This window comes from Oenanthe melanoleuca, chromosome 12 (assembly GCF_029582105.1).
Source record: "Oenanthe melanoleuca isolate GR-GAL-2019-014 chromosome 12, OMel1.0, whole genome shotgun sequence".
Taxonomy (NCBI): Eukaryota; Metazoa; Chordata; class Aves; order Passeriformes; family Muscicapidae; genus Oenanthe; species Oenanthe melanoleuca.
Genome location: NC_079346.1, coordinates 4,220,016 through 4,247,313, shown reverse-complemented (window position 1 = coordinate 4,247,313; position 27,298 = coordinate 4,220,016). Strand labels below are relative to the sequence as shown.

At 42.2% G+C, this 27,298-nt stretch overlaps 1 protein-coding gene across 1 annotated transcript; it reads left to right on the top strand.

Moving 5' to 3' along the window:
* Positions 1 to 578: 578 nt before the first annotated feature.
* LOC130258466 (D-threitol dehydrogenase-like) lies at positions 579 to 27,241 on the top strand. The gene is made up of 8 exons (XM_056501860.1): positions 579 to 785; positions 7,718 to 7,954; positions 8,574 to 8,651; positions 9,825 to 10,041; positions 14,707 to 14,915; positions 15,412 to 15,484; positions 20,571 to 20,688; positions 26,670 to 27,241. The coding sequence occupies exons 1-8, from the start codon at positions 579 to 581 to the stop codon at positions 26,863 to 26,865; spliced, it is 1,335 nt and encodes a 444-aa protein (XP_056357835.1). The 3' UTR covers positions 26,866 to 27,241.
* The last annotated feature ends 57 nt before the right edge of the window (positions 27,242 to 27,298 follow it).

Here is a 27,298-nt window from a genome sequence, read left to right as displayed (position 1 = left end):
ACTAAATCTATTCCCAGATTCATTCTTGCCAGATGTTCTCATCTTTGGAGTAATATATCATCCCAGTGAAGTACTCTTATAATCTATTACACTAATACATTGTTCGAAGGACACCACTGATGATAAATTTCTTAAATGATGGTGCTGTCTAGGGATAATGACTCTAAGAGCAAATGCAAGGTAATGTAGTGATTTTTTTTTTTTTTTATGCTGGATTCCAGAAAGAATATGGAGCCATCTCAAAGCCATTTTCATATGGGGGGAATGTTAAAATATGCAATATTTCAAGCACTATTTAACAAGCACTTGAACAATAGCAGCATTGATGATAAAGGTTCTACATTTAAAATCAGTCCTTTTATTCTGTTGTCTTTTAGCTGCATTTTAGATGAAATTTTGTCAGATTCTGTTGTTAAACCCTTATTTGAGAGTGTTTTAAGATTAGGGGTTTTTTTAATGATCGCTTAAAAGGCACATCTAATTTTCATTGTGAACAAAGTATAATCATTCCCCTGGTTTTATTTTCAAATTTTCATTCTTGTCTTTCCACAGGCCAAATTTTAAGGACGTTTGTCCATATGGTCAGAGCCAGGAAGATTTTATTAATTGGCAATCCTAAAGGTTATACCATCCCTGCTATTGCAAAGGAATTGCCAGGTGATGGCAAAATCATTTTCTGTGCAGAAGTGCCATATCTCGGAGCGAACAGCCAGGAAGAATGTGATTATTTCTCAGATGGAAAAAAGATAAGCATGCAAGTGGGACCAGTGGCAGACACCTTGAAGGTAAAGTCAGTTGGAAAGCAAGTTTGGGAGTTCTAGTGAAAAGCACATTAAATAATTTCAGGCAAGTCCTATTTCCTGCCCACACAATTCTGGGTGGTGGCTCTGGTTTGCTTGCAGATGTGTGAGCACACTCTTGCACTGAGGTTATTTCTTATTTCCAATGTATGATGGGGCAGCTCTGTCACACAAGACAGATTTTCCTCCCTTTTAACTGAAAATCCTGCAGCTTTTTGGTCAGAGGAATCACAGGCTCTCAATGTAGGCCAATAGGCTTCAATGGCAGTTTAACTCAGCATGGATTTGCTTTGCTTTGGATCCCTAATTCCAAATATAACAAACAGGAAGAGTGTATCTGTACCCTGCTGAGCCAGCTTTTGAGGACAGCTTGCTCCCAATGTTCACAAAAGTTGGAAAACTCCTGGAGAAGTTTGTAATTCTGCCAAAATCTCTCACTATTTTTCCCCACAGTGAACTCTTAGATGAATTAGACCCCAGTTTCTCACTTCCAGAGCAATGTGATAAGCCTCAGACAAATAATGCCTTAGCTGTACTTATTTCATTCTGACTGGTGACTTTGTCCCAAGAAAGTGAAATCTTATGATTGCTGGCAGCTCACATTTAATTCCAGTTTATGGATCTCCAGGACATTGCTGTGGGTCCAGCATGACACAGGTGGTGCCCATACCAGGTTCATTAAAAAGCCTTTCTATTATTAATACAAATCAATTTGATCTGATTTCATTTTCAATCAGGATGTGTCAGTGTGAGCTTGATTGTAACTTTATTTGCATTAGCAGGTGCCATATTTATTTCTAAAATGAAATGGCCAGGAGCTTTCTGACCTCTGGTTTTCATGACCTCCAAGTCTGATAAGAAAGAAACAAAGAGCTTTGCAAGTATATGAAAAAACGAAATGTTACAGATCACCTGCAATGTGCAGCATTTAAAATCCCAGCTCCCTGCAGTGAGTGTGAAATTAATTGAATTGCTGTTGCTCTCTAGTGCCCATTCTGTGCAACTGACTTACTGTGACTGAATTAAAATATCTAGAGGCAGGCAGAGTACATGCTGTGTAGAGATTAAAGAAGGGAGCAAAGACATGAAAATTAAATCCTTAAAACAGAATGTTGCAATTGATTTTATATCCTCCAATTGCAACATGAAGGCACATCCTGACCCCAGTTCTGCAGGTGCTCAGAACTTCAAATACCTCTTGGAGCTGTTGGGAACAGAGATGCTCGTGTTTGGCTGGAGGGATCCCAGCATGGGGACACCTCTCTGTGCAGGATTTCTGCACTGGGCTCTGAACTTTTGCTATTCAGTGTGGCAGGCATTTTGTCACCAGTACCAGGACAATCAGGATTGTCCTGCAGCTTTAATGCACAACGGCTGGAAACGCTGAAGCAATGAATTTGGTGGGCTCTCTGGTGCATTTGCATTTTGGGCTTTTTGAGGTTTACCCTCTGAAGTGCGGCAGCTGTGGGGGATGCCTGGGTATGTGAAGAGGCTCAGCCTGTGAACAGGGTGCTGCCTTCTCCCTCCCAGATGACCAGTGTAGGTTGGAGACTGAGCAGGATTGCTTTGGTGCCTCGTGGGGAGCTGAAAGGCAGCAGGACAAGGCAGGAGATGGGTGAGGGGTGGCACAGCAGGGCTCTCACTGCTCAGCTTCACAGGGGAAGTGGAGAGCATTTCTGTCCCTTGTGGTTTGTGCTCTAGAGCGGAGCTGGCTAACATTTGTTGAGGAGCACAGTGAGGTTTAGAAGAGCTGGAACAAACTCCAGCAAGGATTGTCCTTGCTTCCTACAGTGTCTGCAGCCCTAGGTGTCATTCTTTCCCCTTTGTAGGAACTAGAGGGCAGAGATGGTCACTCACCAATTGCTCTTTGGAAGTGTCTGATGCAGCTTTCTTGCTTGGTGGTGATGGCTGAATCTCACTGTACAGCAGGGCAGTGTTTCTGCTCATCTGCTGCTCCTCAAATTTTTGCAGTAATACAACTCCTGGAAGCAGGATTTGCCTCACTGCCCTGGCCCTTTCAAAGCAAGAAAATGTCGTATTATCTATAGATTAACTACCTGTCAGGGAATTCCTTCTCTGCTGCCTGAAGCTGTGATTCAGCATGTCCAAACTGTCAGAAGGATTATGATCTCTCCCTTCTGGTGTAAAATTAGTCTACCCAGGAACTGCATCCCAGCCTCAGGTATCATCCAGGTGCTGCAGGATGTGTCCAGTGCTGCCCCCACAACTGTTTCTGTCCTTTACAAGGAAGCTGTAAATCTTGCAGCAGTTGCCCTACGGATGCAGCAAATCTGTGCCAGTGCACCTCAGTGGGGCCATGATGTCACCCCTGTGGCTTTTGGTTCTTTCACTAAATCCATGGCTCATCAGGGCTGGGAGTGAATGCAGAGCAGTGCAAAGGCAGCACATCAATCCATGGCACCTTGACCAGGCTTTCTGAAGCCTCTTGATGCTCCCTGTGTTATCACACAGCACTGGTGGGGTAGGCCTGTTTCCTTCCCTCTTGTCCCAGATCACAGCCAGCACAAAAAATCTGGAATTTTGTCCTGTCAAGTGATGCTAAGTGTCAGAGAGGAGCCAGGGAGCTCAAATACACAGTAGGGCTCATTTGATACCTGAGGGCATGATTATAAAATTCCACCTTCCCAATACATGAGTGAAGACACAGGGTGGGTGAGATCCCCACCAGAGCACACAGCTCACACAGACCACAACACAACCCTCTGTGCCCAAGTGCCTCAGGAGTTTTACATAGTATTTTGAAATGTGGACTCAGGGAAACCTTTTTTCAGGTTCAGTCTCAGGCACAGGTGTCTTCAGTGGGAATTAGCTACCTATTCAACACATCCTGGGCCAGTGTTTAAAAACATTTCCCCACAAATCTTCCCTTAAGTCTGAACTCAGCTGAGCCATGCCTGGATAATGTGCCTTGCCATGGATCTGCTGCCAGCAGGAGCCTGATCCTGCACAAAGAGCTCCCTTCAATTCCCAGTGGACTTTTGATGAACAATGGATGCAGGACTGAGTCTGGAGGGAATGCAAACTATCATGAAATTATTCACATTCATTATTTTGATCCTTCCATTTTAAAATTGAAAATGCAACACAAAAATAACACGGTGTTTGCAGCTGATTCTGCTGATTGCAGGGCATTGTGGAAGCATGTCGGGGTTTGCTTTCTTCTTTTTTCCCTCCTGTTAGCAGACAGAATAGGTGAAGAGGTTGAGCTGCAGATCTCATTTCTCCTGTTTTGCTGCTTGTGAAGTCTGCCAACAGAATCCACCTTGACAAAGTCAAGGACTCTGCGTTTAATGTTGAACTGAGTGAATAAATTATGCATGAAATTGTGTCGGAGTCTCTAGTGTGCTCTAGAATTGCTCCTTTTGATATGAAAGGTTAATTCAGAAAGGAGTCCAAAATAGCTGGAAATTGTGGGGATAAGTGGATAGTATTCACTGTTGTGAGCTGTTATTACTAGAAATTGCATTCCCTCTCTGGCTTCCCTAGAGATTTCTCTTTGCTGGTGAATATAAACTGTACTCAATAGAATAGCATTTAGGAGTAACAAGAGTGTATGTCCACACACAGTAAAATATTCTAATGGTGTTTTAAAAGGAAACTGTACTTTTTCATGTATTCTGTGCACCCCAAGGATGGATTGCTATTACATTAGGTCAAGAACAAGGCACAGGAAAGGTAATAAGTTTTGAGTACATCTTTATTACAAATATGCTGACTGTATGATCCATATCAAAGGAACTGGGCAGTCATTTTTTTTTTCTTGATTGAGTTTGTATGTGCCTTATGAGAGTGTTGTCTCTGATGAGGACTCCAATCAGGTTTTTCTGAGTTTTGGCAGAAGATTCATTCATGTTCTTATTCAGGATGTCCTCTCCCTGATCTTTTGCTGTATCCATCAGCAGCACTGCTGTGCCCTTTCTCATGGTCACTTTGGGTACATCTCCTCAATGGAATGCAGTGTTACACTTTTTTTTTTTTCTTTTTTAATCCAAAAGGAAGTTAATGACTCACTGTAAGCAGAAGCATTAATTTTAGCCAAGTTTGCTCTGAATTAAAACTCTTATTGCCATCTGTTACCATCTATGATGATTCTGTAGCAAGGAGCAGGGATTGCACTGTAAACACTCAGGAAATTAGTTTCAGCAGGATATTTTGCAGGCAGATTATTTCCTTCTGGATCTCAGCTTTCCTCTCAGTTGGAGGCATTTGGGCTCTGCCTCTCCAAGCAAAGGACGATGGCATCTCCAGAGTGCTGTGGGGTCCCAGGCAGGGCCTGGCCCAGTTTGTGCTGGGAGGGCCAGGGTGGTCAATCCCTCATTTTAAACCCCCTCATCCATACTGGACAGCATGGAGTTGTCCTCTGCACTCATCTTTACAGTGCTTGGCTCTGAGTTAGAGCAGATCTTTTATTTTCTGGCTGGTTTTGTTCAGCAGTGAGTGCTGGCAGTGAGGAAACCCTCTCCAGTGCGGTGCCCTGGCCATGGTGACTACCTACCTGTGTTTTGCTAGCCAAGGGGCTCCAGGAAACAGGGCACTTTCCTCTCCCTGTGGCTGCTATCCTGCTGTGTAGAGGCTGCTCTAGAGGTTCAAGGAATTTTGTGGATTTCTCTTCTAGCCATGGAGCTGTTTCTGGCTAAATATGGAAACCCAGCACCAATTATGAAGCTGTGGAAACAAGAATCTCAAATGATGGCAGGTCTCAGGACAAACTCAGGCTATTCCTTCCATGTGTCAGGCACTGGACATCTGGATGCCCAAGTGACCTTTCTGGTTATCCATTCAGGACTCAGTGAAGTGGCAGAAGAGAAATGCCTTAGAAACCATGGCCTGATACACCCAGGCAGTGCAATGACAAGCCAGGTGTGCACTGGGTACACATCCAACCCAGTCCATCCTCCTGGGATGGATGGAGTGATGTTAAAAGGTGGTTTATCTGTATCATAAGACAGATAAGCTGTCAGCAGGTAGGTGGTACAGAAAGAGGGCTGAAATGAGAGGTCCAGCTAATATCCAGAGAGCTGCACAACTCCATATGGACCTAATGAAGTCAATGCATAAAAGTGAGATTCTTTTTCATTAGGGAGCCATCCCATGGAGCAGGAGTAACATATGTTCAGCCATGGCCACATCTGTTTCTGAATGTCTGCCCCCCACCTCCTCCACCCAGGAAGGTTATGAGTCAGAAGGTAGTGATAAGTCATGATAATTACCTGAATTTGTCTTTGGCTCTTCTCCCTGAGGAATGAGACCTCTAATCTCTCTTCATGATGGGCTCCTCCACCCAGCTTTCATCTTCTGACCCTTCCTGAAGTATCAACATTGGACAGACTGGCTGAAGTGCAACCTGATGTAAGATACTCTTCCACAGTAGCAAAAATGTTCCTGCTGCTTTCCACCAATGTGGCTCAAGAGGAAACCAGGGCAAGATTTTCTTGCTGGTCATGAGATGAAAAGATGAATCCCAGGAATCCAGATGTCCCAGTTTCTACTACATTTGTAATAAGCCAGCATATATTTGGCCCTAAGGTCTTCTTGTGTTATAGTATAATGTGTCCTAAATGTGGACTCACGAGTGCTACAGGCAGAGTTCCTGTTCTATCCAGCATCCACAGTTAAATGTGACTATCCAAGCTTAGTCACTTTGCCACTGACAAGCTCACAATGACACCAGTTTTCACAACAGAGGAGTTCAGATCTGTTTCCTCTATTTCCTTGTCTGATCCACACACACCCTGCCTCAGTAAGGCTCATGAAATCTCTCTTTGGGAGCCATTAACTTTACTCCCAAAAGCAAACCAGTTTTTCACATTCAACATTGCCATTGTTGATGCTTTTGCTGGTACATCCCAAGGGATGGTTCATCACTCGTTGTGCACAATGTCTCTAAACACAAAAGGGAAATCTGGATGCAAGAAGTGCTGTTAGAAGTCATGGTAGAGACAGTGAGTTCTGGAGAACAGAACAGTTTCTATTTTCCCTTGAAATGCAAAGACTTGAAAGCATTTCTGCTCTCCAAGATAGGTGGATGAGCTGTTGTTTCATTGCAACGCACACAGATGCAGTTAAATAGTCCCAGATGGAATCTGAAATATTCCATAGCAGCCTCTTGGGCAGCGAGTGCATTAACTGCCACAGGAGAAGGCTGTAAAGGCTCCCATCTGGTCATCCATCAACACTTTTATACATTATCATCAGCAGCCTGCTTGGAGGGAAGGTGTGCCACATTTCTGAAAATCCAATTAGATGATAGCAGCCAGATCTCTTTTATCCTCTCTGTTGCTGAGCCATCCAAAGCATTTTTTTAGATTAAAGAAACATCATTTTCCTTCACAGGGGCTGTGCTGCTTTATCTCTATCATGACCTGTTCTTTCATGTGCTTTATAATTCTATTATTAATTGGGATTTCAACCCTTTCTCTGCTACTGAAGTAGGACAAACTAGTTTGCAGTTCCCAGATCTGCCTTATGCCTTTTTTTTCTCCCAGACTGATATAATTGCCACTCTTCAATTTGTTGATAGTTGCTCTTTTGAGAAGAGAGAACTTATTGCAGCACCACAGTGGCAGGGTTTGATGCCAGTCTTACCCTGATGGATCAATTTACTTTGACTCAAGGTATGCAGGTGTTTCTGCTGTGACTCTCAACACCATCAGCTGGGATGAGACATCCTCTTCTATATCCTGATTTTCCTTGAGAAGTTCAGAGATTCACTGATGAAAAATTGTTTGCAAAGCACAGAAAACTCGCAGGACCTCCAGAAGCAGTTCCAGCAGTATTACCTTAAAAGAACAAGTTTCTGTCTGGTTTGGGGTTTATGTAAAGGATGGATTAATGACAACATGTTAAACTTTCAGGTAAATAATTAGTGTTTTCTCCAATATCGTTTTTTTCCCCAGGCATTACATGCTGAGGATGAGCACTTTGATATGGTCTTTATTGATGCTGATCAAAGGAATGCTGTTCAGTACTACAGCTTTGTCATGGATAACCACTTGCTGAGCATGGATGCAGTGATCTGTATAGAGAATACACTCATGAAAGGACAAGTCTACCTGGAGAATGTATCAGATGAAAATGTACTTGCTGTCAGAAAATTAAATTCAGTGATTAATTCAGATCCTCGTGTTGAGCAGGTTAGTGGAATGCCATTGGTTAAGGTGCCCTCAGTGCTGTATCTATGGATTTTGCAAAGTACTCTTTAAAATGCTTCTTTTGTGGGTGCCATTATCCAAAGGACCTAAAATAAACTCAGATTTTATTATAATTCACCTCACTTGAGCTCTCGGTATGAGTTTCTATATTCAGGAGTGGTCCCTACTCTGTCTACATCTTATAGAGTGTTAAAGGCAAGATAAAAGGAGAGCACTTAAGAGTGAATAATCAGCTCTACAGCACAACTAAAGAATCACCACTCTGCTTTAAAGGCTCTGGGGGCTGTAGGGCATCACCAGCACAATAGGAGTCAGCAAAGAGAATACAAAGAAGAAGTAATAGCATGCACAAACAATATGTTGTGATTTTAGAATCTGGAGAGACAAGATTGCATTTTTTTTTTCCCCTCTGGCATTTGTGTAAGCAATGAGTTTGGAGGAGGAATGCGAGCAAATACAGATGCCTGACATGTTTGTGTTGTTCAGCTAAAGAACAGGAGTAGGGCAAAAACTACTGTGGCCTGAGGATTATCCTTCATGTCAGGGGAATTTGGTGATGGAAAGCCAGGCACAAAGCAGATGAGAACTGTTATATTTGCAGGTGATTTTGCCTGTGCAGAGTGGACTGAGCCTCATTCGAAGGAGCCCTGTGCCTCCAGATGCAGTGGTTGAATCCAAGGTGGGTATTTCCTCCCTGTGAACATTTCTGGTAAAATTTTGACTTTAGCAAGGACAAGGACAAAATAATTTTCAGGAGTTTGGTGGAAAGAACCAAACATGTGGTACTGTGATTGTGGACTTAGAACCTTAGATCCTGGCACCTTTTAGCCTCACTGGTCTAGGGTTGCACTAAAGCTGATAAATGCTGATTCCTTGCAAAGTCTTTCAGATGAGCTGGTCCTGTGATGAATCTCTGGAGTGACTGGTGTTCTGCTCACCAGGTGTCAGTGCCTGGTGCTCTCCCATCCTTCCCATGCACAGGAGTGTGGGAAGATGGAGCTGAGGACCAGCTGTAATGAACCAATACAACATTTCTGAAATAGTTCATTTTTTTTGCTCGAAGGCAGCACAGGATCTTCTCCTGTGCTCTCTGAGCTGGATATTTTCATGGCCTTACATTTTGCTTGTCCTAAGGAAAAAATTTGGCTTTTATCTTCCTCAGTTTTATGCAGTGGGCATCATCTAGCTGTAATGAAATTCCCATCTGGAATCATAGTGGCCTACCTCAGTAAACCTAGACCCAAACATCCTGGTTGTTTTGCAGTTTCTGAGCACTCCCAAAGCTATACCCACTGGTAGTTCCTGGCATTTCCAACTCAGTATTTTAAACATCTTGTATTTTGCATTTTGATTCCAGTCAGGGGGAAATGATGTATGACAGCTGATCAGATGACAGCTTGGTTTAAGTTATTGGCTGATATCTTTATTTGCTCACCAGCCTTGTGAAGATATTTTGATTGCACTTTGCTTGACCCAAATCCTGCCTTTGGAACCTTGCTCTTAGCTGAGCCTGGGGGCAAAATTGGGCCTTGGGGATGAAATAACTTTAATACTTTATCAGTCAGCTTCTAAGACTTTGAATCCAAGCCAGGCTAGGAAATGCCTGAAAGTGGAATGGTTGTAGAATCTCCCCAAAGCACAGCCCTTCTGCTCCATTGTCTGGCACCTTAGTGCTCTGTTTGACATTAATATCTCTGTGGATGAGAGGGCTTTTGGGCTTGAATTAGTGATACTTTCTGTATTAATTAATGGGCCAAGAAGACATGGATCCCTGCTCATGCTCCCAGCAGAGCCCTTCACAGGTGTCAGTGAGCTCTGCCCTCGCTGTGCAGTGTTTGTGTTCCTGTTTCAGACAGAAGTGGTGAAGGATGATGTCTTCTGGGGCTGCCGCCAGCGCCGCATCCTGGAGCGGCTGCGCCTGGATGGCAGGGTGGCCTATGTCACAGGAGGAGGGCAGGGAATTGGCAGAGCCTTTGCCCATGCACTGGGGGAAGCTGGGGCTAAAGTAGCTGTGGTGGATCTGGTCCTTGCCAAGGCAGAAGCGGTGGCGTGTGAGCTCAGCCTCAAAGGTAAGCACTGAGCAGGATGGGTGCTGACATGGGTGGCTTTTCTTCAAACCTGACACTACTCTGTATGCAATCCCCTCCCATCCAGCCCTGCTGGGGAATTGGTTACAGTAGGGGGTTTTCTCAAACTTCTCCTGTCCTGTCAGTGTTGTCCCAGCAGGCACTGATACCACACCAAATGCAAGAGTTATTTATCAATATAAACTCTACTAGAGAGGCAAAGAGACTCAAACAAAATTCCTTGCTAAAATTTATGGCTAAAAATCTATGGCTAAAATCCATGGCTGACAGGAACAGAGAAGGGTCACCTCATACAAGTGAGATCTGAATACCCAGCACTGAATAGAGATGGTGCTGCTCAAAGTAAATCATGCAGAACCTCAGACTTTGCTATGGTGAAGCCTACAAACTCACCTACCCCCTCTTCCCAACCTTATGAGCCAAAACACCAAAACAAGGTAGTTATATTGTTGATCTGAATCTCCTTGTGCCCTTTAAATTGAAGACAAGCCATTTTTCAAACCCTCTTTCAAACATGTATGCAAGGTCAGATATGGAAACAAAATACTAATAGACATAATAAGTAAAACCTCAAATAAGAGGTAAAATCCTCTACAAGCCACTCCTGTTTTAGCAGTAAAAACAGAAAATGTAACATAAAATTGAATTTCCCCCTAGAGCTGTGCTAAACTGCAATTGTAAAGGGGAAAAAAGAAAACTGGAAATATAATTTTAGTGATAAGAGAGGAAGTATTACTCATTTTATAATTCCTTCTGTGAGATTGCACCTGAGCCTTCTTCAAAGTTCAGAATTTCATTGTCTGTAAAGATGGACATTTACGCAGGAAATTTTCACACTCCCACGTGGATAAGGTCACCAGTATTTATTTCCATTCTGACTTCTGCAAGAGATTGGGCCATTAGAAACCAGGTTCTCCAGCAAAACCAGCCCCTGTAGATGTATTTATATCACCCAATCTCAGGAAGAGACAAGGAATGGTGTCATTCAGGTTTGGATACTGTCCTGAGACTCCCCAGAGAATATTTAAAACAGCACATCCCTGTCTGCACAATCCCAGCTCCTCTGAGCAGGAGACACTTCACACAGAGTGTCAGTGCAATGGTTAAAGCTCTGATCCCAAAAACTGACCTAGAAGAAAGTGTCCAGTTCCTATTACAAATTCTTGAGTCATCCAGTCCCTCCTTCCCTGAAGCTTTTCACTCTCTTGTGCACCAGAGCCATATGGTTTTGGCACAAAGTAGCTGTGCCCTACACCTTAACTCTCCTTTTGGACATTTTTTCCCTGTGACATCCTGCATATCAAGCAGAGCTATTCGGATAGAAATGGGCTACTTGATAGAGCCATAAGACTTTGGATGCCAACAGCCTATTGGAAAATGAACTTAACTCCTCTCCAGGGCATTTTCAGAAGGAGTTTGATCATCTACCCTTCAATGGCTGCCCTACATCTCTGCTCCTTCAGCAGTGAGCTGCCAGCCTGGAGGAGGTGGGGGGTTGTTCCAAAATACAGTCAGAGAGGTCATAAAGCATAGCAAATATTATTGCAGTCTTAAGTAAAGAAAATCTCACTTCTCACTCTTTACACATCTTTATCCTTTGAGGTCAAATATTATCTATCAATTTGACCAGTGCAGCTGGTCAGGGCACATCTCTTCCTTCTCATGATGGGTTTTGAGGTTTCGAATTTATTGTCGTTCCCTGTTGGAACAACCCCCAAACTTTGTAAAGCTTTTGTGAAAGGGAATTATATCCAAATGCCCGTTTTTGGAAAGGATCTGAAAAGGTCAGGTTTTCAATCTCTTTCTCTCCAGAGGTAACTAGAGATTCTAGCCTGGACCTCAGAAGCTTTCCCTTGAAAACTTTTTGTTGAAATCAATGTTTCCATGAAACATTTTGGCTTCAAAGAAGTATCATGCTCTGTTGGAAATAAATTTTGACAAAAAGGTTCAGCTGGCTTTACTCTCAAAATATTCACATGAGTAAATTGAAGCAATCATAACATTAATACGTATTTTTCCTGCTATAATAAGGACAAAGGGGCTGTGATTTTTTTTTCTCCTCTATGGCTGTAGATCTCTAACTCAAAGTTGGAAGCTCAGTGCCCCAAGTCATTCCCATACTGATACTTTTTCAAAACATTTTGCTTAGCTTGCTTAGAGCTGCTCTGCTTCTTATATCAAGGAGCCCTTTCCTGCCTTTTGGGATGGTGCCATCATTTCATGATGAGTTTTAAACATCAGAACGCCTGTGATCTCAGTTTTAGCTTTGTTAGACAGCTTGGGTGTATGTCCCTTGGCTGCAGGGCTCTTTGTTTTTAGATCCTGTGTGAATACCTTTTTCAACAGTTACTAATGGATCCTGACTGAAGAACCAAAAATGATGAAACATAACCAAAAAATCCTAAGGGTTACCTTCCACTACACACACCTCTGTCTTCAGGGGGAATCACTGCCTGTACCCTAAGGGAAGAATTAGTCTGATGGGATTTTTAAAATGTGCATTTTCACTGTAAACTATGCAAATGCCTTGTGCAATGTCACTCCTGATCTCCTTGTCTATATGCAACATGTTACTTCCATTTATACCGAGAGACCAGAGATGAAGCCCGTGGCAGGGGACGTGTGTGTGCACCTGCAGAAGGACACCTCAGGCACATCCAGCACAGGGATTGTCTCCAGCACAGAGCCCCTGGGCTCCTCTCCTGCCCCTCTCATCACAAACCTGCCTCCATGAGCCCCACAAAACTGAGCTGAGCGCTGTGGAGAGGCACTGGCCCCACCTTGCACCCAGCCTCTGTTGTGTCTGGAGATTTGAAGCTGTTTCTCTGTAGTTTGTTTTATTTATTATTTTTAACGAGTGGGTGGGGGGACAGTGGAGAGACAAAAAGTGGTTTCCTCCCCCCTCTCAGAGTGCAGGAATATCAGCTGAATAGATTAAGGTCGAGTGTGGGACTCTGGTTTGAAGTGAGCTTGGCTTCACTGCTTCTTCACTAGACACTCACGTGGCACCTTTTGTCTCATTTTTATAAACTGACCTATAAGATGAAGCTCTAAATGGGGTGAGAGTTGGAGGGCAGGTGAAGAGTCTTTCTGTTACCATTAGTAACACGCACCCATTTTGTCTGTAAATTGAAAAAGAAAGATTGCAGCAAGTCCCTGTGTGTTACATGTCTTGATAACAATTAGGATGAGCAACAGGGGCTGTCTGGCTATTCTGATTCTTTCAGCATATTTAGCATAAAACCTCTGATAAAATAAGAGGTCTTTGAGGCAGAGCATGCATCCACTTTTTAGTTGTCTGTATTTTTTCTCTGCCATAGAAATCAAGACTTGTGTCATCACTGAAGGGGACAGGATCTCCCCTGCCCCAGCACCCCAGAGCAGCATCACCTGAGCTGTGCACTCAGCTCCTGGAGATGAGGAGCAGCTTTTCCATGCAAAAGTCTCTTTCCTGCCACTTTCTTCACACACACAACTGGGCAATTCCTGCTTTGTCTTGCTTTCCTGGGAGCCTTCATCTCAGCTTTGTTTTGGGAGAGTCTCCTGGAATAGGCTTATCCCTTCTTTTGAATATTTCATCAGAATGTTCTAAAAGAGGGACTAGTGTGGAATTTTTTTTTTTTTTATTTATATAGAAGAAAAATATCTTGATTTAATAGCTGAAACTTCATACCCAGACTGCTGGTCAGGGTCCAACCCCATTGTCTGCCTCCCTCCTTCCTTAATTAAGACCCATTTCACCACAGCCCTTACTGGTGTAGCCTTGTTTGGCTTTGGGGATGGGTATAATCCCAGTGGCATCAGTTGCCTCAGGAGGCTTCTTGTGTTCTTTAACAATAAGGGTGTTTAAAGCTGACTTTTAGAATAAATTAAATGAAGTCATTTACGGGTCAGCACTGGTGCAAAAGTCAATGGCTGGATTACTTTAGGAAAAGAAAGGAAAACTTCTGCATGTTTCAAATATGGTAAATCTCTCCATTTCCCAATGTTTGCATTATTCTGGCAGTGTGATTTGCAATAAATAAGGCTCTATGACTGCCATACCTGTGCACATGCAGGTATTCCCATTTGGCTCCCACCTAAAACTGGTTTGGTTTTGTCTGAGGCTCCCAGCTCTGTGGATGCTGTAGTTCATCCAGAGAGCAGTCTGGGACAAATTAATTCCCTCTTTGTAGCGTTTTGGGGGGGGACCTGGCATAAGAAAAGCTGCTGTAGAGCAGTTGGGAGCTGGGGAAGCTGCAGTTGAGGGTTTGGACAGAAGATGGTGCAGTGTTCCAAGCTTAGTCCTGCCTAAGTGGCAGACTCAGTTCCAACACCTGGGCTCCAGCTTGGTCTCCAGCAACTTTAAAATGGTATTGCAGTAATAAACACACGTTTTGCTGCTATTTGTGAGCAATGAATTAAGGTGGAATAGATTATATTTATATTTATATTTATATTTATATTTATATTTATATTTATATTTATATTTATATTTATATTTATATTTATATTTATATTTATATTTATATTTATATTTATATTTATATTTATATTTATATATTTATATTTATATTTATATTACAGCCATATATAAAACATTTCTCTCTATATTTGAATTTAAAAAAATCATAAAATTCTTACTCCATCACTCTTACTTCAATGCAGGCATTAAAAGCCTTGCCCTGGCAGCAGATGTAAGCAAGCCTGAGGATGTGCAAAGGATGGTGGATGCAATTGTGGCTCGCTGGGGCACAGTCCACATTGCTTGTAACAATGCAGGAATCAATCTGAACTCTGCAAGTGAAGAGACTTCCCTGGAGGAATGGGACAAAACTTTTAATGTTAATTTACGAGGATTATTCTTGTGCTGCCAAGTAAGTGTGAAATGCTGCACTGGTTACTTTTGAAAATGGGTATTAATATTCTAAGTGTTTATCTCAAGATATAATAATGCTTTATTAATAATTATCACTATAAAATTGGTCCTAGTTTTGGTGGAGTTTAGGAGATATTCGCTTTATACCAATTACAGAATTTGGTCAATACATTCAAAAGCAGCTGGTACTTTTTAAAGAATAGCCAAAAATTTTTGAAGGGTGGTTATTTGAAAACCAGAAGGCTTGGAGGGAGGAATTCCCAACATTAATGATCTTTTAAAAAAAATATTGCCAACAGTGGAGAGAGGTGTGAAATGGCAATGGGATTTTTTCCTGCATCAGCCATTTTTATACCAAGTTTTTATATCAGGTGCTTAAAAAAAAAAAAATGTGTTAGCACATCAACTCTTCTGAAAAGACTAATTTATTATCATGTCATTATTAGCACAATCACAGAAAGGGTCACTGGTCTTTCCTTTAATTTCTGTCACAGGCTGCAGGCCGCATTATGCTGAATCAAGGATATGGGAAGATAATTAACACAGCATCTATGGCAAGTTTAATAGGTGAGTGATGAGAGCTAACAGTTGTGCTTCAGAATCCATATTTTAATTACTACCGATGCTATTTGAATCAATTAAACCTGTATTGGGAAGGAGTAAATCACTGACATTTCATATTAGAGGAAATGTACTACAAAATTTTTATTGATATCATTTTTCAACATTTATCTGTCCTCAATGTTTTAGAGCACTTATTACTTTTTATAGAAAGGGTGGAGTCACCTTTTCTGACTCTGGAGCACGGATACCACAGGAGAGGTGCTGTTCCCTCCCTGCTGTTCCAGGCAAACTCCTTGGCATGTGGGAAGCTGAGCCCACAAGATGCTTACAAGCCACCCAAAGGATTTTGTGCCAATATTTGCCCTGGTACCCATGGGTTTTATAACATTCTCATTGCCAACAGGTGCCTGCACCAACGCTGCTGAATCAGCAGTGTCATCAGAAGGGCCAATAAACCATTGTAACATATGGAATGAAATCCCTACTGCTGAGCTAATCTGGAAGGCTGCTGAGCTGAAGCCCGTGTAACAAAAATTGATCAATTACACAAATTAAGCATGGCCCTTTAGGAATTTATTTTATTGGTCTGGACATCTGTTGCAGTATTGTCCAAATCCAAAAATCAAATGGTGCCTTGGGTTGCCAAGTTAGGCAAGAAAATCTAGTAGCTATAAAAGTAAAACTGAAAACCCCTGTATTAATATCATGTCCATCTGCTGAATGTTACATAAATATGCAGTCTTTTTATTTTCCTTCGGAATAAAATTTATTTTTTACTGTGCCCAGTTTGACATTCTATGTCATTCTACTCAGTTTATTGCACAGTAACTTTAAATGGTTCTTCAAAAGTCCATTTATAATGTTGTTGTTAATATTTTTTTCAAGTGCCTTTACCAGCTGTTTTACTTATGTTTAAACACAGGCACCATCCCACCATCCCAGCTTTGCAAAGCTACAAAAACTCCCCACGAAAAGTAGGTCTGAAAAGATTGTGAGGCTTTAAATTTCAAATAGTTCAGGCTTTCCTGCTCTGCTCTGAGCAGTCAGGCTCTGGTCTGTGCTTGGGCTGTCACCATCCACATCATTGTCACAAAGCAAAATTTCCTGGGATGTAGTCCATCCTGGAGAAAGTTAGGAAGCTCTGGGAATTGGCACAAACTGGGGATCTGGTTTGGCACACAGCTCCCAGCCCAGCAGTGGTCTGCTCTGCTCAAGGAGAGGCATTTTCCAGCTTTCCCATCAGGGCTTGGCACAGCTCTGCTGAGCTGGGTGGTGATGCCATTCCCACAGAGCATCCATCCCAGCCCCAGCTTGGGGCTGCACCTCCTTGGCTGGTGAGCCAAGGCCAGAGCTCCACCTGGGGATCACATTTGGGGGCTGGAACCCAAATACCTGTCCTGGAACAGGAGAGAATGCTGGAAAGCAGCCCTGAGAGCAGCCTGGAAGGGTCATCCCAAGATGCATTTAAATGTCAGTGAAAGTTAATGCATGCTAGGCCAGAAGTTAAGAGATGGAGAGATGTGTTTACCTTCTGAACCTGTTTGAATCTTGGCATTGAAAAAATCTAGTAGTTATGAAACTACGACTGAAAACCACGATGTTCATATCATGTCCATCTGCTGAATGTTAAATAAATATGTTGGTTGGTTGGTTATTTAAGTACGTTGGCCAACTGGCATAGTATGAAATGTTTCTAGAAATAGTTAGGGGATATTTTTTTTGTTGTTGTTGTAGGTTGAGTCCTTCCTCAGAGATACAGGAAAATGAGGAGACACTTAGCAGGATAGGGAGGTTTTTGTTTGTGATTTTTCCAGATACACTGCTCAGAATCAGCTTTAATTAATGGGAGATAAGCTGCATACATTTTGCATATGTGCATTTTGATTCTGGTGTTCCAATGGAATTATTCCAGGCGTAGGCTCCAGCAGCAGCGGCTCCGCGGTTCACACAGGTGTAACTCAGAGCTGTAATTCACTGTTTTTACAATGAATATCTTTAGTGGGAAGTGGTCTGTTCTCCTCTGTCTGTGTGCACCTCTCATTAACATTGTGTGGTTGCTTCAAGGTCAGGCTGGGAGCCTGATGCACCAAACAAAGGTGCAACAGCAGAGTGTCAGGTTGTTGTGGAATAACCCCACAGCCCTTCCCTCCCTTTCCCCAAGGATGGGAGAGAGAATCCCCCCAAGGATGGGAGAGAGGAAAAAAGGTAAAACTTGTGAGTTGAGATAAGGACAGTGTATTAGGAAAGAAGAGGAGATGCAAATAATAATAAGAGAAAAAGAACATAAAAAACAAGTGGTGCACAGTGCAGTTTCTCACCATGCATAACCAGTGCCCAGCCAACTCACCCCAGTTTTGTTTTTCAGCATGATGCCATGTGGTTTGAAATATCCTTCTGGCCAGTTAGAGTCAGCTGTCCTGGCTGTGTCACCTCCCAGGTACTTCTGCCTCCAGCCTCCTTGTTAACAGGGCAGCATGAAGCCATGAAAAGTCCTTGACTTAGAATGAGATCCACTCAGTAACAACTAAACTATCACTGTGTTAACATTATTCCTGTCCTAAATCCAAAACACAGCACTGTAACAGTTCCTGGGGAAAAAAAAAAACAAAACAAACTATCCCAGCCAAAGTCAGAACAAAGGTGTTTAAAACATAATGCAGCTAATGTTGGCAGAATTTTTATCTGCTTTCTCCTATCATCTGTCTTTAACGGGAGTGTGTCCTCTCTTCCCAGAAGCCTTAGCAATGCAGATTTTTTGGTGACACTGCTGGAGGCATAGCTTTATTCACAAGCCCCATTTTGTATGGGTTTGGAGGGTTACAGATTTGCTCTTCTCTCTGTAAAAGATCACTATAGGTAAGGGAAGAGGAGGTGACATAGGATGCTTAGCTGCAGAAATCCCATCCAGTCCTAGAGATTCATGGCACCTGTTGGCTTCTCCTCCAGTTCTTCCTCTTGAGAGAGGCCGAGTGTCTCAGCAGGGGAAAATTTCATGCTCCTAATTACCTTCTTTAGATGTTCTTAAAAAGACAATATCCATGGAAAGACTTTTGATAACTGTATCTCATCACCCACCCCAAGTCAGAAGCTGATCCTCATGGCTTGCAGCAACTTGTTCTCACCCACAGGCACCGTAGGTGCAGAGCCAGTGCCAGAACTCCTTTTCTCTTAGCAAGTGATCACCAAAATGATTTATCACAGACAGACATGTTTGGAAAGTTTAGCAGAGAACTGCTTTTTGGAGGTTACAAGGTTAACTACCGAAGTTGTATGTAACTTGGAGCTGATGCATGGCAATTAATCAAGAAATTACGTTCCACATCTTCCCGAGAGCCCCCACGGCGCGCTGCGTCAGGGGGCAGCGGGCACACTCTGAGGGCAAGGCAGTTCTGCTGGTCAAAATGCAAATTATTTCACATTGAACAAAAAAGAACACAGAATAAATGCTGGCAGAGGAGGGCCATGGTATGAAACACTCTCTTTAGCAAGGAAAAGGCCTCTGAATTCTGAGCAAAGCTGTACCCTATGCAGAAAAAAACCCTCTAATTGTTGCTCCCATCATATGTGTGCGTTAAATCTATTCACAAACATCTCTGTTCAAAGGTCCTTGTTCACATGCTCACTAATTTGCATCAGGGCTTTTTGGCTCTTTCAGAGTTTGGGTAACTCAGTTATCACATTCATTCCACCCTTTACATTGACATGTTCAAACCCAAGTCAGTAAAATCAGTAGTGGGTGTGTTGGGATGCCATGGGTGGGAGTGATATAGAACTGATACATCAGCTTTATTTATTGAGACCAGTTTAATGCCAGCTGCCAGTGCTGTTTATGTGCTTTTATCAGAATGCTGGGAGTTGGGCTTTGGCTGCTGAACCTTGTACAAACCCAGTGATTCCCTCTCTTCCAGGGTTCAATGTTATCTAACCCCACAGGCTGGAACTGCCTGCCTTTGTGACTACTGATATTTGCCCTGATTTTCCCCTCCCTCTCTCCATCACTCAGCAGCTCAGTGAAGCTCTGTGCTGATACAGAGCTAATTATGGATGGATGCTTTGCACTGGATTTGTTTAATGAAGTCCTAGTGACAGCCAGAGAAGTCCAAGGAGAGATTCTTTGTGGGTGTAAATCCCAACACCTGGACTGACTTGGATTGACTCCCGTGGGTTTAAAGCACTTTGCACCCACTGGGGATTTGTCCTTAATTAGCTTTCAGTGAGCTGGAGAGGGGCAGAGCCACCCGAGCACATGGCACTAACAAGCTTGAACATTGTAATTAGCAAGCTGATCATTTTCTGTCTCTGACTGACATGTGACATCTCTGAAACATTTTCAAAAGCTTCAGATTTTGAAAGTGGTGGGTGTTCTGAATTTTTGGGATGCACCTGCATTCACATCCACACAAACATTAGTTAGATAATGTGTTTGCCTCAGACTATGGATAATTTAAAAATTAGGGAGAATAATTTGTTCTGAGAAGCTATATATAATATGTTATATAAAATCTGTTATGCACTTATATTCTATCATATAATGTCATATCAAACAATTTACTATTACATTCAGCTATCACATCATATATTATCTACCACATATAGTATTATAAATAATATTCCTATATTGCATAACATAGAATACATAATATTTGACATATTATTAATTATATAATATTTTGTAATTAGATGATAATATATTTTATTAGTATTAGTGTAAAAGTAAATAAAACATATATATGTCTATAATATATGTATGTGCATGTGTATATATGATTATTTATCTTTCTTCAGAGCAGTCAAGTATTGTATATATGTTTAATACATTGGTTTTGTCTTTGCCCAAATATGGGACCTTTTAAATGTCTTTATTTTTATTTTCACTATTGTTTTCCAGTAGCCCTGAGATGAAATTGTTAGATGGCAAAATACCTATTTAGGGGTTTGTTTCGTAGATGGTTGAATTCTTGCTGCTCCCTGCCTGGTACCTGGGAAAAGGGCAAATATCTCATCTCAATGCAGGGAGCTGTCTGTGTAGTGCCTAAGCTATTTTAATTTGGGAAGAATAAATAATTTCCTCCTTCTGAATCCCTTGTAGTCCCTCACCCACAGAAGCAGTTGGCGTACAACGCCTCCAAAGCCGGGGTCGTAAAATTAACACAGACATTGGGAACCGAGTGGATTGACAGAGGAGTAAAAGTCAACTGCATTTCCCCGTAAGTAAAATGTAGTCTCATTTTGAAACTACAAAGAGAATGAAATGTTCTACAAAGCTCAAATGAACACTATCTCAGCAAATAAAATTTCTAATTAGCAGGTGGATTGCATCCCTTTTTATGTTGTCTTTTCCTTAACAAAGGTTTAAATACTTAGAACCAAGCCTGCTCTGTTGCTGTGTATACTCAGGGATTTAAGGAGAGGTTTTAGTATTTGATAATAGGTTTTCCAATAATGTGAAGGGTAGTTTTTAGCATTTCCCTTCCAGATGAAATATTTCCTTAGTCTGCCCAAGTCTTCTGTGGTTAAAGAAAGGGTTTTTGACACTTAACAGACAATACTTCTTTCCCCTTTCTACTTGAGACAAATATATAGGCACTTTAAAAGCTACATTTTATTGCTGTTATTGAGCTACTGTTCAGCTCTGACAGTCACAGGAGGCCAGGTGTAGTTTTGTAAATATATATATGTATTTATTACAACTTACATTTTCCTTATTTTTGAAGGCTTCAAGCTCTATATTTTAGGGTATTTATTCACAAAGAAAAGTTTTCCTACCAGATCCACTTTGTCTCTCCCTGTTTCTCACATGCCCAAGCAGTCATTTTATGAAACAATTAGCAGTGCATGATAGTGCTGAGCAGAAACCCAAGTGGATAGCGTTAATTGGAAGCGGTCAAATTCTGTAGACCATTGAAGTCAATCAGAATAACTAAGAAGGGCAGGATTTTAACCCAGGAGTTAAATTGTAATAATGAAGATAATAATGTAGATCAAATTAGGGAAAACAAATTACATATTTTAATCCACAAAGTGGAGGGGGGAAAAAAAAAATCACAGAGCTTAATGGCAAGTGCCTCTGTTTTTACTGCCAGTCTGCTCTCCCCTTGCTTGGGCTAGCTGTCTTCCTTATGATTATTTATTACTAATTATACCAGTGTCTCCAGCCGTTGCTCTATGTGATCCACAGATTCTTTCAACAGTATCTTACTTCCTAATGGGATTTTCCCCATGCCATAGCAGCACTCTAATGGTGTTCCCATGACTAGCACTAGTGAATTTACACTGGCTTTTGGGAGCTGGGAGATGAAGGGAATTAGGGAAGCTCAGCAGGACCTGACAGGAATTGTGTCTGAAAACATACAGGTAATCTGCAGCAACAGAGGTGGGATAGTTGTGCCACATTCACTGCAATTATGGATGAGAAGGCTCTTACAGGAGGAATTACCTGTTTCTTATGGGCTCACATAAATTTAAAAAGTAGGCACCAAATTATCAGAACTCATTGTTTTGTACAACTTGGAAGCAAGCACTCACTTCTAGAGAAGTTATTTTTCTGGAGAATGTTGCTAGAGCATGGAGAAAAAATAGACAGCTTCTCTTTCTACTTTTCAAGGCAACACAGGGTTGCATTTTGATCATCTCTACCTGCCTTAAACTCTAGCTTTGAGCTCAAAATCCTACAACAGGAAGGGGTGATGTGTTGCCTTTTTGGAGGAATAACCAGGAAGGATGCATGAAGACCAAATATTTTGCTGTCTTTGTGGCCCCCTGTTGTGGACAGAGCAGTTTTCCCTAATGCAGGTGGGAACCTGTACTGAGCAGCTTTGGAGACCAGCAGAACTTCCATCACAGAGATCTAAGCTCTGGCTGAGCCCCTCATGATGGGATTGTCTGGGGACCTCTGTGCAGGAGGAGGGAGCCTGCAGCAGTTCATGGAGCTCAGATCCCTCATCACACGAGCAAAACCCACATCTGCTTCTGAGAGAATAACTATTCACATTTATATTTCTGTCTGTGTGAGATGTGAACCTGCATTTCAGAGCACATCCCAGAGCTCTGGACCTCACTAGTGTCTCTTGATGTGACTCACCAAGGACCAGGGACGCCTTCAACCCACTTGATCTGAGTACCCAGCACCAGCAGGAGCCTCAGTGTCATCTTATAACAGGATGGGATTTTAAGGAGTCTGAGGAGAAAAGATGTAGATATAGGGCATGATGGTACCCAAGATCAGCTCTGGATAAGTAAAATATCTGTGTCCTTAAGTACTTTGCCCCTCTCAGTTGTGGTTGCATTAAAGCTTTAAGGCACTCTCAGTGTGCCTCTGTCTGAAGCTCCAAATGCTCCAGTCTGGCCTTAAACATTATTTCACCACGCAAACCTTTTGGCCTTTTCCCCCTCTTCCTATCTGGTCACTTTTTATCAACTTAATTTCTTAATGAGTGCATAAAACTTATGCAGAGCAATGCATAAAAGTTAGCAATGCATAAAACGTTATGACAGAGTCCTTATGATGATTTATTGCATTTATAAAATTGAACATGCAGACTTCTCTTGCTGGCCAGGCAAACCTGATGCCCAGGGAGAGAAGGTGGCTGAGATTCCCTGGATGCTTTGGCTGACTGCTGCTGTTGCTTTCGTGGAACCTGTACTCAGTCCTTGCTCCACCATCCAGTGCCATCCTCTCATAGCCTGCTGCACAGATGATGCAAAAAAAATGAAGACTCCAGAGTCTTCCTGAGATGGATGTGGGAGTTGAACTGCAGAGAGTACCTGGGTGTCAACAGACACCTGTACAGAGCTTTGAGTGGTGGCTGATGCCCAGCTGCCCACAGGGTTTAGTCTCTTTGTTGGTCCCAGGACATGGAAGTGTGTTGGGTGTGATGGAAGAGGGAATTCTGGAAGCTGTTTTTTGGCATGCACAGCATTAGAACACATCATTCTTGCATCTATTACACTGAATCAATGTCCCTTTTTTTGGCTAATTACTGCCTTCTTCTTGATTAGCAAGACATGACATGACATTACGTGATGGCCTTTGGGATGGGCAGCTGGAAATTGATATTAAGGTCAACTTGCAGCCAGGCCAGCAGCCCTGGGGGATGAACCATGTTCCCCCTGATAGGCAGGGATTTGGATTGGATTTGGGCTGATGGGCAAAGAGCCTTTTGTGTTACCTGCATCCTGCCCTGCTCCTCTGAAAGCAGCCACACAGTGCTGCACCAGGCTTGTAGCCTCAGAAATCAGGCAGAGCAGGATCACTGCAGGTTTGGGGAACTCCCCAGAAGGGGGAAGGAGAGGCAGAGCTGGCAGGAGAAGGAGCACCCCAGCATCACCTGAAGGCATCCCAATTAAGCAGCATTACTATCCCCATTAAGCAGCAGTCGTTGCTGGTAAGTATCTTTGGACTTAAATCTTAATTCCTTGGGAGATGTCCCAATTAAGTGGATCTTGTGATTAAACACTTCCTGATTAAGTGGAGTGTACTTAACTCATTCAAATTAATAACTCATCTGAAAGAAATCAAGTTACACACAGATGGAATCTTTTTTTGCTCTCATTTGGGGATTGAGTGCACGTAACAATTCCAGTTAAGTATCTGGTAAGTGATATTTTTCCTAATGTGTCTCTCGAAGTGGAAATGTTTTAGGCAATTGTTTTTTTCTCTTTTTTTATTTTTTTTCCTTGCAGTCTTTTTTCCCCCCTCATGTCTCACATTGTCCTGTGTATCAATAATGAAATATTGATGCTCATATCTAACATTAAGGAACCAGCAGTTTGATATTACATTGACATGCAACAGAAAGTACTGATAGGCTCAGCACTGCATACGAGATGAGGTAGGGAATTAATGCATTGGCAGTTGTCTTCGCTGGAACTGGTTAGGAGCCAACTAAAATCTGCCTAAAAGGGTTCGACAACGTTAAATTGCCCAACTTGGCACCAAAGCTTTCCCAGAAGATGTGTAGTATCAATGACATGCCTAATATTTATAGTGCCATCAGTATGTGTGTTTGCAACTTTTAAGTTTTGCGCTCTATTTTTTTCTCATTCCTGCAACAAAAATTTGTAGTAAAGTTTGGTTACACATCTAAATTTTTGCTACATGGAATGAACCTAAAGAAAGGTCCAGCAAGAGGCACAGCACGGTGATTTGCAGACTGCAGTGATCAGACCAAAGATCATTTTTCTGAACAGATTGAAAAACGTCCTCTTGTTAGCAAAATCTGTTCTGCTGGAGGACTGTGTGTTTTATTCCCTAATCTGCATTCCCTCGGGGTTAAAACATATCTGTAAATGAAAAAAAAAATCAGAAAATCATATGGATCTTATTCTGATCTCTGATAGTGTAAAGCCAGAATGATGATGATGATGGTGATGGTTTTGTAAGCACAGTGAGAGGCACGTAAGGGAGAGAAGTTCAATATATTAAATGTCTGCTGCTCAAAGCACAATTCTCTCTGAAGAAAACCAGTTCTTGAGGAGTTTGGGAAAGCAAGGAGAGAGACCAGGGGGCTGTGCTTGAAGGAAATAAGTAAACCATTCGCAGTCCTATACTGGAATGTGCTTGATTTTGTTACATTGCCAGAACTTAAGTGAGCTGCATCGCTCAGCGTTTCTGAACTGCTCTGCTCTTTATTGACAATTACAATAAAATATAAAGCTGATATTTAAATCCTGCCTGATTAGTGAGAACAGAAATGTTTGGGGGAAAATCTGAATTAGTTCCACTTCATAACAGAGTAAATAGTGGATTTCTGCCTTCATTTAAAACAAAAGGTAAATCTCATACCCAGAATCCAGTCTGTCTCAAAAAATTATTTCCTTGGAAGTCTAAATTGGGATGCCGATGAAGTTTCAGAACAAAACGGGTATTTTTATACTTTGTTCATTTCATATTTATCACTAGCTTGTTTGCTAATTTTCATTTGCAAGAGGCAATTCTTCCAGCTAACTGGCTGCCTCAATGGGCCACTGATTTCTTTGAAGTGACAGTCTGTAAATATGCATAAAAAAGAGATGCAATTAGCGTGTGTGTGGTTCAGTGCAGCCTGATTTCATTGGCAAGTTTACCCACAGTGTTGATAAGCTACATTATCTAGAAAATTGGCCGCTGAAAAACAGCACCTCTGATTGCCAGCAAAGGTTCCAGATAACAGGGTGCTGAAGAGAAATATAATTGAGGTTGAATATGTTAACCAAGGTGTCACATGCTCCTTAGAAGCGCTAATTTATCAGCATGTTGGAATTTTTATTAACATTTGGAATGCATTTCTACCACACTAATGAAGTGGAATTGGCAGTTCAGGTTTTAGTTATTGTCATTTCTGAGAAGTTAAATGTAATTTCTCGTTAGACACAGTTATGTAAATATATTTGTTCAGGGGCTGAAAAAATTATACATTTCACAAAATACAAATATGTTGTTAAGGAGGAGTATGACAAATCAGTTGCAGTTAAAGTCACAAAAGCCAGCCAAATCTTCACCCTGCATTGTGCTTCCTGCAGCATCATTTTTAGGGCATCTGAAAAAAACCCCCAAACTTAGCAGAGTTTTAGTAAATAGTGGAGTCAGTCATCAGTGTAAAAGAGGCAAGAGAGGCAAATCAGTGTGATTTGTCAGGTGTTGGTTTAAGAGGGATCACACTGGATATGTTGTGCTTATCTCTGCCTCTCTTTTTTTTTTGTGTGAAAAGGGTCTGGTGCCCAGAAGGGTGCTGGTTTTTGTTCCCCTAGTTGTTCGACATATGGGGAGTTGGTCTGTTTTCAGTTTCTGAGCTGTACACAAGCATGCTGTGTGACATTAGTTGTAGAGTGATGAGAAATTGGTGGAAGGACAACAGTTCCTAAGAGCTGCAACAGACCCAATTCAAGGCACTTTCATTTCCAATGCTCTGCTTGTTTTCTAGAAAAAAAATTTAAACTGGTGATTATGGGCAAACTAAAAGTAAGAGGGTTGTGCTATTATCTAAGAAGTTTGTGTGAGTGTATGTTTGCTTGAAAGAAACCTCTAAGCTGCCCATCAGCAGCAAAAGGTGATGAGAGGACAAGAGTGTTATGGAAGTTTGCACCATGACTTCTCCGTGCTATTGCACCGCTTCCCTTCTGAACTAACACCTCAACCACCTCTAGGTGCTGCCTTTCCCTCTGGGCTGGGTGTTTTTTGCTCACCCCTTGGTCCGTGTGCTCGCTGCAGGGGCATCGTGGACACGCCGCTGATCCGCTCGCGGGAGCTGCGGCCGCTGGTGCGGCGCTGGCTGGCCACCATCCCGGCCGGCCGGCTGGCCCAGCCCACCGACCTGCAGGCCGCCGTCGTCTACCTGGCCTCCGAAGCCTCCGACTACATGACGGGCCACAACCTGGTCATCGAGGGTGGCCAGAGCCTGTGGTGAGAGGCGTCCTGCAGTCCCCCCTCTCGTGGGTTTTTAAAGTGCGCATTGGAGTTAAGCTTGGCCCCAGCTTTGGCTTGTGTGACTGCGTGGCCAGCTGATATGAAATGATTGTTGTCTTCTTTCTGGTGTTAATTTGGAGGCTTGTATAATGCACAGGAAAAATAAGGCAAAAAAAAAAAAAAAAGGCAATCTTTCAATTTTCCAGCATTTTCGTGTTTTTCACTGCGCAGTCACATTTCTGTTAAATTAGTATTTAATGATATAAAAGTACATTTACTGCAGTGAGATTTGGCTATTATTTAAGTTTAACAGGGGGCATTTTTAAAGCAATCAATATTAGCTGGTCTGTGTAGTTTATTGTTCTTAGGCAATTTTTTTGTATTCAAGTTGTTCCAGTGGCATCTGTGAGTGGTGAAAAACAGTTGGATGTAGT